At 37.7% G+C, this 19,711-nt stretch overlaps 1 protein-coding gene across 1 annotated transcript in view; it reads left to right on the forward strand.

Annotated features, from left to right (window-relative positions):
- Window positions 1-1,699: 1,699 nt before the first annotated feature.
- The window catches only part of FH (fumarate hydratase), a 42,773-nt gene continuing 24,761 nt past the window's right edge, over window positions 1,700-19,711 (forward strand). The window contains exons 1-2 of the mRNA XM_082833832.1: window positions 1,700-1,869; window positions 13,691-13,825. Of these exons, the coding sequence (XP_082689958.1) occupies window positions 1,738-1,869; window positions 13,691-13,825 (267 nt within the window). The 5' untranslated portion in view covers window positions 1,700-1,737. The remainder of the gene's footprint in view (window positions 1,870-13,690; window positions 13,826-19,711) is intronic.

Consider the following 19,711-nt stretch of genomic DNA (forward strand, 5'->3'; position numbering starts at 1 on the left):
GAAGAGAGACTACCTATAAAGAAATCATTGGAGCATTGTGTATAACAGCAAAAAATTACCCTTCATTAAAAACTGTATAAATAAAAGGTTTTACATTCATTCAATGAAATACTGTTAAGTTAAAAGATTATTAAGAAAATGTCATAAATAAAATGTGCTAAATTCATGTGATGGAATACTATTAAGTAAAAACATCATGGCTAGATGTTAAAAACAGAATCCGGTTATAGAACAGTAAAACTGTAAATTTTTAAAAACAGTTGTTTGCATACCAATATGCAAACCAAAAAATACACTGGTGAATATTATATCAAAACAATGACAGTTTCTGGGAAGATGGGGAAGAAAATGCCACTCCATTATTAGTAATTTATTTTATTTTACAAAGGGTATGAAGCAAATATATCAAAATGCTAGCATTTCCTAGGAAATGAGAGTAATTATTAGTAAGTGCTTGTTTCTGTAGTTTTCTGTCAAACCGATGACAACGCTAACAATATTACCTTCACACTAAACTTTGGTGTGCTGTCTTCTTATTCAGTGTTGTCTGTCTTTTAATGGTGGAAAGCATAACCATATGGGATGGATGGTTCATTGTTTTCTAAAACCATTCCACTGTCTTTTACTCTGAATTTTTTTTATTCTGACCTTCTAACTTCTAAATAAATCTTGGTTTGTTTGACAGAGGGAGGAGATACTGACATACAAAGAGGTGAGGGGGGTGGTTCTGGAATGTTTAGATGGTAGTTCAACTATTATGCTCTTTCATTTAAATTTTCAAATTTTAAATATATACGAGTCAAGTTCGTAAGCCACAAAATAACAAACAGTGTTACCTAGAGGTTTTACAGAGACTAACTCTAAGAAGCTTGGCTCTGCAGGTCCTGGACTTTTGACTTCTGGACATCATCCAATGGTTCTCTTTCTTGATTAACTGTCATCTGATTCCAAACAGTTCAAAGAAAAAACGAGAGAAAAAATTGTGGTTCCTATGCAATTTTATATCTGTTCCTGCTTTCCTATCATCATCTATAAAAACAACATGCCTTTAATCTGAAAACATATGTTATCAATGCAAAAGACTTGGAGAACCTGTATGCAAAATATTAAAATTCCGAAATCACCTATGATTATGGACATCTTCCCCATTACATTTAAAAAAAGAGTTCTTAGAGTACCTACTAAGAAGAGAAAGGAAACTGTACAGACCTCAAAACAACAAGTTAAACGAACTGAGTAATTAGTGTTGGCTTTTTATGGATAATTATGATTTCATTCTCTATACTTTGTTTTCTAAAATTTCTGTACTTAAGAGGTAATCTGAAACAGATGAAAAAAGAGCAAATAGAACATGTAATGTTTACATGGTAGATAAATGAATAAGTAAATTCTCCTCTCTAGGCTACGCCACCAACCAAATACTGACTCATTAGCTAATACCTCTCTGCTAGGCACAGTAACACAGTAAAACCAAACCAAACCAAATAAACACTCGTTCAAGGACACCACGAACCCCCTTTCCCATCATTCCTTTCCCAGGAATCCCAGGGCTCTACAGTGAGGAAGTTAAGCCCGCCCCTCACGCTTCACTGGCCATTGGCCACTGGTCCCGCCCCACAAGTTTGTCTTTGAAGCCGTTGATTGGATATGAGTGAGGACCGTGGAGGGGACTGGTACTGACAGCCGGTGCGGAGGCGTGGCCATATCCCCCGGAAGTTCTACCCGGGCCGCCGCGCTATGGATCGCGCGTTACGGCTCCTCGCGCGTTCGCGTTTCCTCTCGCGCGCTCCAGCTTCCGACCCCCGCCCTGGCCCCGGCCCGGGTGGCGCGGCACTCCTGCTGCTTCGGCCTCCGAACGTCTTTCGAATGGTGAGCTCGTGCCGCCCAACCGCCGTGGCCGCCCCGCGGTGACCTTCCGGCCTCCCGCCTGCCGGCCCTAAGGTCCCGATACTCGGCTGCGTGTTGGAATTTCGCTGCCGGCCCGGGGCGCCTCCTCCGCCGGGGGAGTGCCCGGGAGGGGCGGCAGCTGTTGGCGAGAGCCCTGTCGGGCCTCCCCGACCCCGCCCCAGCCGCGCTCACTGCTTCGCCCCTGCCCGCGGCGGCTGCCCTCGGAAAGGTGCTGGGGTGGACGGTGTGAAGAGGGGGCGGCGCCGGAATGGGACGGTGTCCGGAGGGGGCTGCTCCGCTTCTGCCTTTGATGGGCCGAGCTGGATCCAGCCCCTCTGAGCTAGCTTCTGGGGTCACAGCTCTGCAGGGAACTGTTCTTAGGCCTCCAGGCGGGTTGAAAGTTCTTGTGAACCTAAGAGATTTTACTTTTCATGAAATTGGCCATTTAGTTTGTTAGGCTGGTTTTCCCCACTTAACTTTTGTGTAAACCCTGAAATGTGAAACAAGGGCAGAGTGTCCTGAAGTACGTTGGAGGAAATTGCATGGACCATAACATAACTACAGCTGAATCAGCACTTTTTATTGAGAAAGACCTGCAAGGAACTTAAAGGTCCAATTTCAGGTTGTGACACCCTGACTTACATGAGCCCTTTTGCGCTTTAGAGTGTCACCTTCGGTAATTTGGGCTTCAACAGGCATTAAATACGTATGCTCACATGTGTATTATCAGGAAAAGTTTGAGAAATAAATGCTAGTTTAGGAAGACTTACATTCTGCACTTTTCACTGCTGTATGAGCTTTCATTGAGAGAGATGTGATTTCAGACCCTCGTCTGCTACTCAGAGTTGGGATTTGGAGCAGGTAATATTTGTCCTCAGTGTCTGCCGGTAAAATGAAAATAATTACAAATACTCATCAAGATTGCCCCTGTGAAAGTACCTTGAGTTTGGGATATGGTGAGTGCTTATTAAATGAATGCTTCCATCTAAGGTATTTCAAAGGCCCAAGACATTTTTCTGGGCTATAAACTGTAAGATAATTTGATGACATCACTGTACTTGAAACTGCGAAATCAGGGGTGCTTTATATTTCTGCAACTCCCTGCTTGAATAATTTTAGTGCACTTTAGAGCCTTTTAAAAATTTGTTTTTCACTTATTTAGTGTTTTGTAAAAGGGAATAGAAGGCTGGAGAACTGACTCTATCCCACTGTCAATGTCAAAAAAATAGCATTGCGTTGCTTTTAATGTTGTAATGTTAGCTAACATCAGATGCGGATAGATTTTTTTTTTATATAATCCTAAATACATCTTTTGCTCTCTAATCTTCTCAGCTCCAAAATCTCTGAGTTGATTTTATTAAAAGTTTTTCTTGTTGCTAGTGTTAAGAAATAAACTATATTCAATATCCTGTGACAAACCATAATGTAGAAGAATATGAAAAAGAATATATATGTATAACTGAGTCACTTTGCTGTATAGAAGAAATTAACACAATATTATAAATCAGCTATACTTCAATAAAATTTTTTTAACAAAACAAAGAAATTCACATAACCCTAAATGCCCTGTTACCTTTTATCTCAATTAAGAACACAAAGAAGTTCATCCAACAGGAAGATTACATTGAATGCTTCCTGTGTGTAAAACAGTCACTATGGGCACAGAGTTTAGAGACTACTGAGGCATATTAAATAAGCAAAGAAGTCATGCACAGTTAATAACACTGTGGTACCAAGGAGAAAAAGTACAGTGAGAGTGAGAATATATAATGGAGACCTGCTGTGAAACTGCCTTGGTAGCATGGTGGACAAGGAAGTCCTACATTTTTTAGTTACTTTATTTTATGATCTTCAGGATGGCTATAAAGTCTGGAAACATAGATAATATTCTGTGTCATAATGCAATATCAATAAACCATTTATTACATATTTGTCAGTATTTCAAGACTTAGTGGTCACCCTATATTTTAAGAACAGAAAGACTTTTTAAAAAGTCTGTTTAAAGAAACTGAAAGCCCAAACACAATGAAGTCAAATTTTGGATTTTTATCTCTTGAGATAGTCTTTTTGCCTAGGAAATGATTTGGATTTTCTTGAACACTGAAATATTCTTTTAAACCACCTTAGGATAAGAATCTGAAAGGCATTTTATATTTTCTTTAGGAGATACCATGGTTTAGTTAATGGTTATCTTACACATACGTGGGGATATACTATAGGCCTGAGGCCTATATTTTTTTGGCTGGCCTTTCTGATTTAGACTGGCATGCAAATTTGGAGACCACCTCATCAATTCCTGAGGTTACCGGAATTAGTGGTTGGTAATAGCACTTGGTATTTCTAGGGCTAACTAGCAATCATACTACGGTGAACACTGGACACATTAGTCATTCATGCTTCTCCAGGAGGGGAAGTGATTGTGAATAAACATGCATCTCCCAGGACATCAGGAAATTGCACATTTGTGCCTGCCCCATGCCTATCTGGTTAACTCTTTAAACTTCTCCCAGAAATTCTGCTCTCTAAATTACAGGTTATAAAGACATGGTTTTCAAAAAAACTAGTTTTTTGTGACAATGGATTATATTATATGAATTAAAAACATATTTAATAGATATCATCATGACATCATTTTTCATCAAAAGCACTGATAATTTTCCCATTAATTTAGGTGAGCAGCCCTCCTCTTTCTTGCCCAAGCCACTGGGAAGAGGTGACATACATTATAATGTGGGAAGGTTTTGAAAATCATACATATGTTTTTCAGACTTCAGGTGGACTCATTAGTGGGTGGAGAAATCAATGTAGTGGGCAGTTAACAGCATTGGTTTTTTGACAGAATAGCATAGAATAGAAAATAGGCATACAGGACAGATTTTTTCACAGAATTTTTGTTTCAGGTTTGTGTGCATATACATGTGTGTTTATGTACAATATAAAGGGTTTTTCTTCTGTAGGTCATTGGGAAGAACGTTTGAAGAGATTTGGCAGTTACCTGTTTCATTGTTCCTCTATCTGTGTATATGTGCTTGTCTAACAGACACCAACCATAGGCATTGCCTCCACTGACAGAGCCTGGAGCCTTTCAGAGTATTTTACAGCATTGCTTCAGTTTCTGATCTACAGATTTGTGCAACCTGTATATTTCCTGGGTTAAAAAAAGGGAGAACTTTCTGGTTTTTTGGAATAGTTTATTAGCTAGCTAAGCTGCTACAATGTTTGTTGTTGGAAATTTGGGATGTTTATTTTTATTACTGTACGGACAAGAAGTATATTTTTTGAAGTGTTTACTGAGATTGTGATTTCAGCCATAATTGACATCTGCCATTTTTTAATGGTCAGTGTCAAGATCTAGAATTTGATGTAGACCGTTGTTTCTTGAGTTAGAATTTAAATTTTTCTAAAGTTTAAACTTGAAGAACATAGGTAAAATTAATTCATTTAAATCTTTCCAAAATACTTCGGATATGAGTTTTATCATAGCAACCTGTTATTTAGGTGACAACTTTATTCCTGTTTTATGATGAAATTTTAATAATTTTGAACACAAAAAATGATGTTGTAAATTTAAGGAATCGAACTTGATTTCACAAATGACTGATGGAAACCAATCTCCTTTCTTTGGAGCCAGTAACTATTTGCTGTCTTATAACAAGGTGATGGAGAGGAAGAAGAACCTAGCTCATGTGTCCAGTGCCACTGTTGTCATTGCTAATGTTATTGCACCAAAGTATATTTGAACATACAAGGATATTTACTTAGGATATTTAAAACAAAGATCATTATGCAAAATTTTTTTGTGCATTTGAGATATAAAACCCCAGTTGCAAGTTGGCATACAGTGGTGTCAGTGTAAGCACAGTCTATTAGAGAAAAATCTAACTGTACATCTTCAGATCCTACAGGGTAGTGGTTGTTGTGGGCCAATCTGGAGTTACTTCCTCCATTTCTTGGTTTATGGAAGTGATAAAAAAGGGAATCCAAACAGCTTTTAGAATACGAAAGTCCAGGGTTTGAGTGTTTCAGGCCCTCCCCCTTGCTATCTGGGTGATCTGCTGAGATTATTTAATCTTGTGTAGCCTCAGTGTCTCCTTCTTTAACATGGGGATGACGATAGTAAAATCTCCTAGGGTGGTTGTGAAATTCAAGTAAGGTGATACCTAAAAAGTGTTTGCTACATAGCACAGTAAATGATTATTTTTATTGGCTTCTCCTTATTGGCTTAGACCAGTCCTTTGCAGACTTTTTTTTTTCCATTTTTATTGAAATGTAATTGACATACAGCACTGTATAAGCTTAAGGTGTACAGCATAATTTGACTCACGTACATCATGAAATGATTGACACAATAAGTTTAGTAAACATGCATGATATCATATAGAGAATTAAAGAAATGGAACAGATTTTTTCTTTGTGATGAGAACTCCTAGGATTTATTCTTTTAACAACTTTCATATATAACATACAGCAGTGATAATTATATTTATAATGTTGTACATTACATCCCTAGTACTTATTTATCTTGTAACTGGGAGTCTGTAACTCTTGACTGCCTTCATCCAATTCTGCCTAACCCCACCCTCTGCTTCTGGTAACCACAAATCTGATCTCTTTTTCTATGGGTTTGTTTGTTTGCTTGTTTGTTTTTGAAGTATAATTGACCTACAACACTATGTTAATTCCTGTTAAACAACATAGTGATTTTTTAAAGTTATTTATTTATTTTATTGAAGTATAGTTGGTGTACAATGTTATATAAATTACAGGTGTACAGTATAGTGACTCACAATTTTTTAAGGTTATGCTCTATTTGTAGTTATTATAAAATATTGGCTATGTTCCCTGTTTTGTAAAATATAGCCTTGTACCTTATTTTACACATAATCGTTTGTACCTCTTAATTCCCTACCCCTGTATTGCCCCTTCCCTCTCCCCACTGGTAACTACTAGTTTGTTCTCTATATCTGTGAGTCTCCTTCTTTTCTTTTTCTTATATTTACTTGTTTGTTGTATTTTTTAGATTCCACATGTAAGTGATATTTGTCTTTCTCTGTCTGATTTATTTCACTTAGCAAAATACCCTCCAAGTCCATCCATGGTGTTGTAAATGGCAAAATTTCATTCTTTTTTACAGCTGAATAGTTTTCCATTGTGTATATATACCATATCTTTATCCATTCATCTGTTGATGGACACTAAGGTTGCTTCTGTATCTTGGCAATTGTAAATAATATTGCTGTGAACATTGGTGTGCATGTATCTTTTTGAATTAGTGTTTTTGGTTTTTTCAGGTTTATACCCAGGAGTGGTATTGCTGGGTAATATGGTAGTTCTATTTTTAGTTTTTTGAGAAACTTCTTTTCTACAGTGGGTGCACCAATTTACATTCCCACCAACAGTACATGAGGGTTCCCTTTTCTCCTCATCTTCACCAAAACTTGTTGTTTGTTGTCTTTTTGATAGTAGCCATTCTTACGGGTGTGAGATGATAACTCTTGGTGGTTTGGATTTGCATTTCTCTGTTGATTAGTGATATTGAGATCTTTTCATGTGCCTATTGGCCATCTGTATGTCTCCCTGGAAAAATGTCTATCTGGGTCCTCTACCCATTTTTTTAATTGGGTTGTTTGTTCTTTTGATGTTGAGTTATATGAGTTCTTTCTATATTTTGGATATTAACCCCTTATCAGATATATTGTTTGCAGATATATTCTTCTATTCAGTAGATGGCCTTTTTGTTTTGTTGATAGTTTCCTTCACTGTGCAAAAGCTTTTTACTTTGATGTAGTCCCGTTTGTTTATTTTTGCTTTTGTGTCTTTTGTTTCCCTTGCCCAAGGAGTCATATACTAAAAAATTTTACCAAGACCCATGTCAAAGAACTTATTGCCTATGTTTTCTTCTGGAAGTTTTACGTAAGTTTCAGGTATTACATTTAAGTCTTTAATCCATTGTTTAATTTATTTTTGTGCATGGTGTGAGAGAGTAGTCCAGTTGGATTTTTTGCATGTAGCTGTCCAGTTTTTCCAGCACCATTTATTGAACAGGCTATCTTTTCCCCATTGTATATTTTGCCTCCTTTGTCATGGATTAATTGCCCATATAAGTGTGGGTTCATTTCTGGTCTCTATTCTGTTTCATTGACCTAAATGTCTGTTTTTGTGCCAGTGCCATACTGTTTTGATTACTATAGCTTTGTAGTATAGTCTGAAATCAGGGAGCATGATACCCCCAGCTTTGGTCTTCTTTCTCAAGATTGTTTCAGCTGTTCAGGGTCTATTGTGTTTCCATACAAATTTTAAAATTATTTTTCTAGTTCTGTGGAAAATGCCATTGGTATTTTGATGGGGATTGCATTGAATCTGTAGATTGCCTTGGGTAGTATGGGCATTTTAAAATTATTAATTCTTCCAATCCATGTCTGTGTCATCTTCAGTTTCTTTCATCAGCGTCTTATAGTTTTTTGAGTACAGATCTTTTACCTCCTTAGTTAGATTTATTCCTAGGTATTTTATTCTTTCTTTATGAGATGGTACATGGGATTGTTTCCTTTTTCTCCTTCTAGTAGTTCATTGTTAGTGTATAGAAATGCAACAGATTTCTTTATATTAATTTTGTACCCTGCATCTTTACTGAATTCATTGATGAGCTCTAATAGTATTTTGGTGGTGTCTTTAGAGTTTTTATGTATAGTATCATGTCCTCTGCAAACAATGACGGTTTTACTTCTTCCTTTCCCACTTGGATTCCTTTTCTTTTTCTTGTCTGATTGCTGTGGCTAGGACTTCCAATACTATCTTGATTAAATGTGATGACAGTGGGCGTCCTTGTCTTGTTCCTGATCTTAGAGGAAATGCTTTCAGCTTTTCACTGTTGAGTATAATGTTAGCTGTGGGTTTGTGATATACAGCCTTTATTATGTTGAGGTATGTTCACTCTTCCCACTTTGTTGAGAATTTTTATCATAAATGGGTATTGAATTTTGTCAGAAGCTTTTTCTGTATCTGTCAAGATGACTTTGTGATTTTTGTTTTTCAGTTTGTTAATGTGGTATATCACATTGACTGATTTGTGGATATTGAACCATCCTTATATCCCTGGAATAAATCCTACTTGATCATGGTGTATGGTCCTTTTAATGTGTTGTTGAATTTTGTTTGCTACTATTTTGTCAAGGATTTTTGCATCTGTGTTCATGAGAGAGATTGGCCTGTAATTTTCCTTTTTTGTGCTTTGTCTGGTTTTGATGTCTGGGTGATGCTGGCCTTGTAGAATGAGTTCAAAAGCGTTCCTTCCTCTGCAGTTTTTTGTAAAGGTTTGAGAAGGATAGTTGCTACTCTTCTCTAAATGTTTGGTAGAATTTTTCCTGTGAAGCCAATTGGTCCTGGATTTTCGTTTGTTGTTGTTGTTAATTACTGATTTAATTTCATTACAGGTAATTGGTCTGTTCATATATTCTATTTTTTCCTGGTTCAGTCTTGAGAGATTGTACATTTTAAGGAATTTGTCCATTTCTTAATGGCCATTTTATTGGTATATAATTGTTGATAGTAATCTCTCATGTTTCTTTGTATTCCTGTGGTGTCAGTTGTAACTTCCTTTTCATGTCTGCTTTTATTGATTTGAGCGCTCTCTTTTTCCTTTGAGTCTGGCTAAAGGTTTATCAATTTTGTTTATCTTTTCAAAGCACCAGTTTTTAGTTTCATTTATCTTTCATAATTTTTTGTCTCTATTTTATTTACTTCTGCTCTGATCTTTATGATTTCTTTCCATCTGTTGACTTTTGGGTTTTATTCTTTTTCAGGTTCCTTTAGGTGTAAGGTTAGGTTGATTTTTTATTTTTCTTGTTTCCTGAGGTAGGTGTGTATTGCTATAAACTTCCCTCTTAGAACTGCTTTTCCTCTGTCCCATAAATTTTGCATCATTGTGTTTTCATTTCCATTTGTCTCTAGGTATTCTTTTATTTCATTAATGATCCATTGGTTATTCAACTGCGTATTGTTTATCCTTCATGTGTTTGTGTTTTTTGCAATTTTTTTTCTTGTCATTGATTTCTAGACTCATGGCATTGTGGTCAGAAAAGATGCTTGATATGATATCAGTTTTCTTATATTTACTAAGACTTGTTTTGTGGCCTAGCTTGTGATCTTTCCTGGAGAATGTTCCATGTGCATTTGAAAAGAATGTGTATTCTGCTTCTTTTGGATGGAATGTTCTATATAGAGCTATTAAGTCCATTTGGTCTAATGTGTCATTTAAGGCCAGTGTTTCCCTGTTAATTTTTTGTCTGGATGATCTGTCCATTGATGTAAGTAGAGTGTTAAAATCCCCTACTATTATTGTGTTCCTGTCATTTTCTCCCTTCGTGTTTGTTAATATTTGCTTTATATTTGTAGGTGATTCTGTGTTGGGTACATACATATTTACAATTGTTATATCTGCTTAGATTTATCCCATGATCATTATGTAATAGGCTTCTTTGTTTGTTGTTGCAGTCTTCGTTATAAAATCTATTTTGTCTAATGTAAGTATTACTACCATGGCTTTCTTTTCATTTCCATTTGCATAGAATACCTTTTTTCATCCTGTCACTTTTAGTCTGTGTGTGTCTCAGGATCTGAAGTAAGTCTCTTGTAGGCAGTATATATATGAGTCTTGTTTCCATAACCATTCAGCCACTCTATATCTTTTGATTGGAGCATTTAGGCCATTTACATTTAAAGTAATTCTTGATAGATATGTACTTATTGCCATTTTGTCCTTTGTTTTGGGGTTGTTTTTATAGTTCTTTTTTGTTCCTTTTTTCTTACTTTGCTCTCTTCTCTTGTTATTTGATGACTGTCTTTAATATTACATTTGGATTCCTTTCTCTTTTTTGTGTATCGATTATTGATTTTGGTTTGTGGTTACCATGTGGTTTATATATTGCAATGTGTGTGTGTGTGTATGTATGATTATTTTCAGCTCCTGATCTTTTAAGTGCAAAAGCACTTTAAGAACGCTGCATTTTTATTTCCCCACACACACTTTTTCTGTTTCTGACATTGTATTTTACATCTTTTTGTCTTGTGTGCCCCTTAACTTCTTATTGTGGATATAGACAATTTTACTGGTTTTGTGTTTCAGCCTTCCTACTAGCTTTGTACATGACTGATTTACTACCTTTACTATATTTAGCCTTACCAATGAGATGTTTTTTTCATAATTTTCATACATCTAGTTGTGGCCTTTTTCTCTTAGAGAAACCCATTTAAAGGTGGTTTGGTAGTGCTGAACTCTTAGCTTTTTCTTGTCTGTAAAACTTTTGATCAGTCCATTTAAATCATAATGAAAGCCTTGCCTGTTGGAGTCTTCTGATTTAGGTTTCTCCCTTTCACCACTTTAAATATATCATGTACTCCTTTCAGGCCTGCAGAGTTTGTGCTGAAAACTCAGCTGAAATCCTTATGTTAAGTACAATTACCTTGTACTTAACTTGTTTTTCCCTTGCTGCTTTTAGTATTCTCTCTTTATCTTTAATTTTTGCCATTAATTAAAGTGTGTCTTGGTGTGGTCCTCTTTGGGTTGATCGTGTTTGGAACTCTCTGTGCTTCCCAGACCTGGATGTCCTTTCCCTTTCCCAGGTTAGGGACATTTTCAGCTATTATGTCTTCAAATATGTTCTCTGCCCCTTTCTCTCTGTCTTCTCCTTCTATGGCTCCTGTAATGTGAATGCCAGTACACTTGATGTTGTCTCTGAGGTCTCTTAAACTGCCCATGTTTCTTTTCATCCTTTTTTCTTTTTCCTGTTCAATTTCAGTAATTTCCACTATTCTTTCAGCCCACTGAACTGTTCCTCTCTGTCATATAATCTACTGTTGATTCCTTCTAGTGTACTTTTTATTTCAGTTGTTGTATTCTTTAGCTCTCTTTGGTTGTTGGCTCGGGAGGTCTTAAGGCAGCTGGCCTGCTGGTGGGTGGAGCTACGTCCCTGCGCTAATAAGCTGTATTCCAAAATGGTGCTTTCAAGAACTGATGTCCTTGTGGTAGAACAAGCTCCCATTAGGGCTGCCCCCAGTGTGTAGGTTCCCAGTGTGAGCTCCAGTTGCCTCCTACCTCTCTGGGAGGCTCTCCAAGATCAGCAGGTATTCTGACCCAGGTTCCTTTCAAATTACTGCTTCTTCCCTGGGTCCCAGAGTGTGTGAAATTTTGTGTGCACCCTTTAAGAGTGGAGTTTCTATTTCCCATAGCCCTCTGGCCAAAAATGAGCCCTGCTAGCCTCCAAAGCCAAACTTTCAAGGGGCTCTTCTTCGCCCTGCTGGGGAGCCTGACATGGGGCCTGGACCCCTCGCTTCTTGGGGAGAACCTCAGCAATTGTAATAATCCTCCAGTTTGTGGGTCACGCCTCCTCGGGGGGTGGGGGGCAGTGGTAATAGGTTTTGACTTTATTGTGTCTTCCTCCCTCCTACTTATTTTGCCATGGTTCCTTTATATCTTTAGTTGTAGAAGGTCTTCTCTCTAATTTTCTAGCCTTACTCATCAATCATTGCTCTGTAAATGATTGTAGTTTTGGTGTGCCCATGAGAGATGAGCTCAGTCTTCCTACTCTGCCATCTTGGCCACTCCCCTCCTCTGCAGACTTTTAGGCATAGAAAAAAAATGTACCTCATTGGATATACACCTATATTTCTAACTAGGTACAAGGATACTTTTCTTTTCATGCAATCTAAAAGGCTTTATAATATATAAAGGGTTTTTAAATCTTTCTAGTCCCAGGGGATAACTACAAAATTAATATTTTCTTATTCAGAGGACTGTTTACTAAAATAAGGTTACTTGGCTGGGTGTTTTTAAATCTTTTGAATCATCTGACCATGTTTATTTTACAATTAATGCAAGATGAACATTAATTAAAGTTCTGAGTATCTCTGATACTCTTAATCTCTTTAATGTAAAGTATCATATGTAAACTCCAGATTCGTATATATATTTTTTTAATTAGTGTAAGTTGATGTACTTAGTAGCGTCCTAGGTTCTCCATAAAAGGGATTTGGGGTCATGGGTTCTTATCCTGGGGAGTGGATTGGTTTCAAGATATAAACTCCTTAAAATCACATGTAAGATTTTACATATATGTATTTATGTTCATTCTTCTAGAGAGAAGATCCATAGTTTTCCTCATATTCTCAAAAGGTTCCAACACCCTGAAAAGGTTAAGAACTGATCTAGCCCATGTCCCCTTGTCTGTACATTTACTGTAACTTATAGATGAGAAAAGCTGACTTGCTGAAGGTGACACAGCTACCAGATGGTGGGCTGTCTCACTGCAAAGCCTGGACTGTTTTGTATGGCAGTAAGCTATCTCTCATGCATAATATTTGTAGACCATAGTTGAGCTCTGTTTAAATACATAATTATAATATATATATATATAAAAAATACTTTCAAATTTTAAAGTATCATTCTTAGGTCATTTTCCAAAGTTCCCAGTAAAATAAGCATTAACCTAAGTACATCAAAGCTTGACCAATAATAGGCATACTCCTGAATTGGAAAAGATTATTATTTTTATTTATCATTTGCATAGTGTATGAATTCTACAGTCTGTCTTTAATACATGTATTAATAAATTTGTGTGACAAAAATTTCTCAAGAAAAAAGCTGGAAGTGGGGGGAGTAGAATGAGAATCAAAATGGAATTTTTTTGTCTTTTTGGTACTTATTAAGGTTTCTTTACCTGTACATGATGTATTGTTTATATGATGTTGTTGTTCTTGATACTTGGTTTCTTTTCAAGCTGTAACAGTGCCTTGTCTTTATCTTTAGGCAAGCCAAAATTCTTTTCGGATAGAATATGATACCTTTGGTGAACTCAAGGTCCCAAATGATAAGTATTATGGCGCCCAGACTGTGAGATCAACAATGAACTTTAAGATTGGAGGGGTGACAGAACGCATGCCAGTAAGTGGCTTTTTTGGAAATGTTGGCTTATTTTGGATGAACTTGGCATTATTCAGTGAGTCACCTTACCTTATAAATAAGTATTTTACAGAGTTAAAATGTAAAATTATTAGAGAACTGGCTTTGTGAATAATAAGATGTTTCTCTCTCAGTAAAGTGTCAAAGAACTTTTTGAAGTTTAATATACTAATATCTTGAGCTATGTATGACTTTGAGTATTTTGGATTTTTGCTAGAACTAAGTGATTTGTCTTTCATTCTTGTTTGGATTTTTCATATTTTTACTAGAATTTTGCAGTTTGTAAGCACTTTTAATTTTGATACTTAATTTTTTAACTGATTTTTTAAATGATTTAAAAGAAAACCAATTTTTCTTTAATATTATACTTTATCTATCTTGGCTTCAGTTTGTAAAAAAGTATACACAAATTCATAAAACTACTATTTGTCATGATGTCTGGCATATAATAGGTAATATATAAGTATTTGTTCATTGCTAACATGAATGATTTAATGATTAGAAAACTTTCTACCATATTTCATTAAATCCTTAGATTAGAACTGATCCTCAATTAGAACTGATATGTACTACTAAGAAAGAAAAAGTCTGCCAATTAAAGTTGTGACATGTCATTGATTGTAGGATGCATCTTGATTTCAGGGATGTTAAAGTGTGAAAAGAATTGATGGAATATATTACATATCCTACTGGAGCCCAACTAGGGTATGAAAAATAGTCAGTGTAGGAATGCAGGATAGGCTAGTAAGCCTAGAAGGAACCAGGCTTCATCTGGTGAGATACTGTTTAACATTTATCTTCTAAATATACTTTTTATCTTACAATAAATTTAACTTCCGTAGTTTAGCTAATTACTAAGGCTTCAAGACTGAATCTTGACAGGTTCATACAATTTCCCAAGAGGCAGCTGAATCTTCTTAGAAGAATCTCTCTGTTATTGCCACCCACAGCCAGTTTAATGGTGAGGTAAACATAGGGTCAGACTACATGGTTGGGAGACAGAGGGTAGCAGATCCTAAAGTATTCTCATATAGTTCAACTTCTGGGATTAAAGAGATCAGTCTTAACCAGTATTGACTGGAGTAAGTATGGCTCATGTTTTGAATTTCCTGCTTCAACCAGCAAGGTGTGTGGTTCTGGGAGTGCATGATTGCTGCCACTGCTGCTGTCCCAGAGATAGAGAAGTTGTTTGGATTTGGACAGGTGTCTGTGAAACATGGATACGTGGGTTATCGATTTTTCACATTTGGCTTCATCTGGATTAATTTCCTGAACTATGTTAAATATAAAGCAGACTGTGTGCCTTGAGCTAAGTAGTATGATTAAACCCAACCCTTTGTACCTCAGGTCCATAGGAAAATAAAACCAAAAAAGATTATGAACTGCTATGTGAGTAAATGAAGAATAATGAGACCCTTCTTTCATCTCCAATGATACATTTACTATTTTGTTTTAATAGTGTCCAGTGAAACTTTCTGCTGTGACCTTCGTTCATTTTCATGAGTCCACAAGCACTGTGGGGTCAGTCACTCCATTCTAGTAGCCTGAGTTGATTGGCATTTGGTTGTGACTGTGGCTTGGTTGTGACTTTGGCAGTGGTTTAACCCACTGCAGTGTTCCTGTAGAAAATTAAATTCCCATTTTTTTTATGTGTAAAGTTTTAAAGCTTCTAATCTTTTGTGCCATATATCTCCATTTCATTTGGGTAAAACACTTGTAATGTTTTAATTTTGATTTCTTAAAATTCAAAGTAAAAATGTTTTGTTTTTCTTTCCTTTTGTTTGCCCTTCAGTTTATCCTCTGTGTGACCCAGGTTCAGTGTGTCTTACTCATTACTTTTTCTTGTTTTTCCACTTTTATTTTCCTCTAAGGACTATAGCTTCTCTTTTACAAATTTATCACTCTGTTCTTCGCCCTTCCTTTCTTCCTTCTTTCTCATTCAAACCTGGTATGGTATCTAAATCACAGTCTATATTATTAACTTTGACAAGAACACATAATTTATTTATCTTGCGGAAAGTTACAGTACCCCAAGCCCAGTGTAGCCCTGCTTCCTGACCCAAGACTCATTTATCTTGTATTTCATTGAAACCTCATCAGATTTACTCAGTTTATCCTTTTAAATTTTATGAGGTGCTTTGGAGTAGAAAGTGAAAAGATCTGAAAACTAAAAGGGTTTGATATGTGGTTATATATATCAGAAGCTATCACCTTTAAGTCTGTAGAACTCTGGGTTTTTAAAAAAAATTATTCTGAGAGAAATGTCCAGTGATTTATTGAGTGTCAAGGCTTCACTGACTAAATAAAATATCATGTTTTTTGGCTTTGGGATGAAATGATACCCATTCAGTAACTGGGTATTTCATACTAATTAGCAGTTAAATATATTATTTCTTTTTATTATTTATCTAGTTGAGGTATAATTTACATATAACATTAGTTTCAGGTGTACAGCATAATGATTCGATATTTGTATACATTGCAGAATGATCACCACAGTAAGTCTAGTTACTAGTTACATGCCTAGTAACATCCATCACTATACGTAGTTACAAGAAAATTTTTTTTCTTGTAACGAGGACTTTTAAAATCTCTTTGCAACTTTCAAATATGCAATACAGTATTATTAACTATAGTTGCCATGCAATACATTACATCCCCATGATTTATTTATTTTATAACTGGAAGTTTGTACCTATTGACCTCCTTTATACATTTTGTCCACCCCCTGCCCCTGGCAGTTTGTTCTGTCTATGCGCTTGGTTTTCTGATTGTTGTTTGTTTTGCTTTTTAAATTCTACATATAAGTGGGATCATGTGGTATTTGTGTTTACCTGTCTGGCTTATTTCACTTGGCATAATGCCCTCAAGGTCCATCCATGTTGTCACAAATGACAAGATTTCATTCTTTTTTATGGCCAAGTAATATTACATTGTATTTTTTACCACATCTTCTTTATCCATTCATCCATTGATGGATACAGGTTATTTCCATATCATGGCTATTATAAATAATGCTGCTATGAACATGGGGATGCATATATCTTTTTGAATTAGTGTTTTCATTTTCAAGTAAATACCCAGTAAATACCTGGAATTGCTGGATCAGACAGTAGACGTACTTCAGTTTTTTGAGGAACATCCATACTGTTTTCCAAAGTGGCTGCACCAATTTACATTCCTCCCAACAGCGTACAAGATTTGCCTTTTCTCCACATCCTCGCAAACACTTATTGTCTTTTTTTAATTTGGGGAGTAGGAGTTTATTAATTTATTTAGTTATATTTGCTGTGTTGGGTCTTCGTTTCTGTGCGAGGGCTTTCTCTAGTTGTGGCAAGCGGGGGCCACTCTTCATCGCGGTGCACGGGCCTCTCAATATCGCAGCCTCTCGTTGTGGAGCACAGGCTCCAGACGTGCAGGCTCAGTAGTTGTGGCTCACGGGCCTAGTTGCTCCACGGCGTGTGGGATCCTCCCAGACCAGGGCTCGAACCCATGTCCCCTGCATTGGCAGGTGGACTCCCAACCACTGCGCCACCAGGGAAGCCCCTGTTGTCTTTTTGATAATAGCCATTCTAACAGGTGTGAGGTGGTATCTCATTGTGGTTTTGATTTGCATTTTTCTGGTGATTAGTGATGTTGAGCATCATTTCATGTATCTGTCAGCCATCTGTATATCTTCTTTGGAAAAATGTCTGTTCTCATCATCTGCCCATTTTCTAATCAGTTTGTTTTTTGCTACTGGGTAGTATGAGTTCTTTATATATTTTGAATGTTAACCCCTTATCAGATACATGATTTGCAAATATTTTCGTTCAGTAGGTTGCATTTTCTTTTCTTTTTTTTTTTTTTTAAAGGCAGCAGACTCTTTATTTGATGTGGTTTTAAAATACATCAAAATCAAGTCCCTGGCTGTTCTGTATACCAAAAAGTTTTCAGCACACCTTCAAACAAATCTGGGCGGCCAGTTTGGGCCATAAGGGAAGCAGTTACAGGGACAGAAGGCAGCACCCCTCCCTCAGGCAGGTGCCTGGCTGTCCCTGGGGTTACCTCCTCTGTGCTGTGCAAGGTGAGAGGGCTAGAGCACCAACTCAGAAGGCCTCGCCCTCCCCCATAGACACTAGGGCAGCTCCACTGGCCTTCTGGTCAGCCTTCCACAGGGCCACCATGATGTGGGTGGAGGAGGGGAAATAACCATCTTTACAGACATAACATTCTCTTACAGAAAGTGCCTGAGCTCAGCCCATGGTCCAAAAACCTCACAGAAAACAAATTTTAAAAAGTACTGCTGACACCTCGTAGAATCTGGTGTACACAAAGCTCTCAGCTGGACAAGGCCCTGAACGCAGATTACTGTCAGCAGATCCTCACCTGCTATGGTCTCCTGCAGGAAAAGCTAGCAATCTAAGAACCCAATACACAACTCTTGGTCCTAAAACTGGGGCATAAGACCTGCCCCAGTGAGGAAGGAACTGGCCTTCACTCATGGATAGGCCACCTCTTCATCTGGCCCAGGACCCTGGCTGGTGTGGGCAGCACCCAGGAGCCTGGGCTGAATTTGGAAAGCAGAGCACCTGTAGTGGTTGATAAGATTTGGTCAATGGAGAGGAAGAAGAAGGGGATCCCCATCCATAGCCTGGCCTGGATGCGTAGAGACAGATGGCTGGAGGCGAGAGCAGAGGTTGTACCCTGCACAGCTGGGACCACCTTGCTCACTGTAGCTCCACAGCAGCTAGACTTGGTTTCTGAGCATTGCTGTCCTGTGCGGCTGTGATTTCCCACAGCACACTGGACTCCAACAGTCCCCTCCCTGCCAACATTAGGACTTTAAGAGGTAACTGAAGTGGGGCAGGCAATCATGTGGGCTACTGCAAGCCTTCCTGCTGGGGGCAGGCAGAAACTTCTGCCTCTTCCCCGTGCTTCGTTAGCCCAGCAAACCCTGTATGGGATTGGCAGCTCTTATGTTCCTCAGCAGAGTAGAGTAGTATCCCCTCAGCCAGGGATGGCAGATAGGTCTCAACACTTATACTGGCTGCTGGGGGAATCTTGAGAAATGAGAATATATACCAGGGATTTAGCAGGAAGTACTCTGAAGCAGATTAGTGGTGCCTACCATGGGGGAAGAGGGGAAGTGATGTGCCATTCATTTGCCATCTCTGGTCTAAGTCCTAACATAATTCAGGAGTACTCTTCATGAACTTAATTATCTGAAGGATTTAAGTTAAGGGCTGAAAGAGTAGGCTATTTGTAAGATAATGAATCAACTTCAAGAAAATACAGGAAGAAGCAAAAACTCAAGCATCTGATTCATCTTGGTCTGTGGCTCCCTCAGGTACACTGAAGCTGAGCCCCAGATGGAGATGGAGTTACAGTACCCCAAGCCCAGTGTAGCCCTGCTTCCTGACCCAAGACTCATTCTGCTGTTCCAGAACATTGTTCTGTACAAAGATTGGCTAATACTCTGGCAAGTTTGCAGTTAGCAGGACTTTCAGAGTATAGGGTATCATGTGTAAGGGGTGGGAGTGGGGGTAGAGAAGGAACAGACATAACTGTCTGCAGCCATTTTTGTGGATTTCTGAGGCTTAGTCAATGGCTGAGTCTCATTCTTATCCATAAGCTGTCAGACAAGACCTGGGGGCTCCCACATAAGAAGAAGTAAGATGTCAAGGAGGACATAGCTCTTATTACTTGGGCAACAAGATCAGAGAAAATCTCAAAAGATTGTACACTGCGGGTATGGGTGTAGGAAGCAGAAACAGACTCATAAAGCCAAGGGGACAGTTGGGCCCGGGGCTCAGCAACTACTGCATGGAGATAGTGGTGATGGCATCAGCAGTGGCCTCCCAAGATTGAAACCACAGGTAAGCTTGT

The sequence above is a fragment of the Leucopleurus acutus genome (genome assembly GCF_964270905.1).
Source record: "Leucopleurus acutus genome assembly, chromosome: 2".
Taxonomy (NCBI): Eukaryota; Metazoa; Chordata; class Mammalia; order Artiodactyla; family Delphinidae; genus Leucopleurus; species Leucopleurus acutus.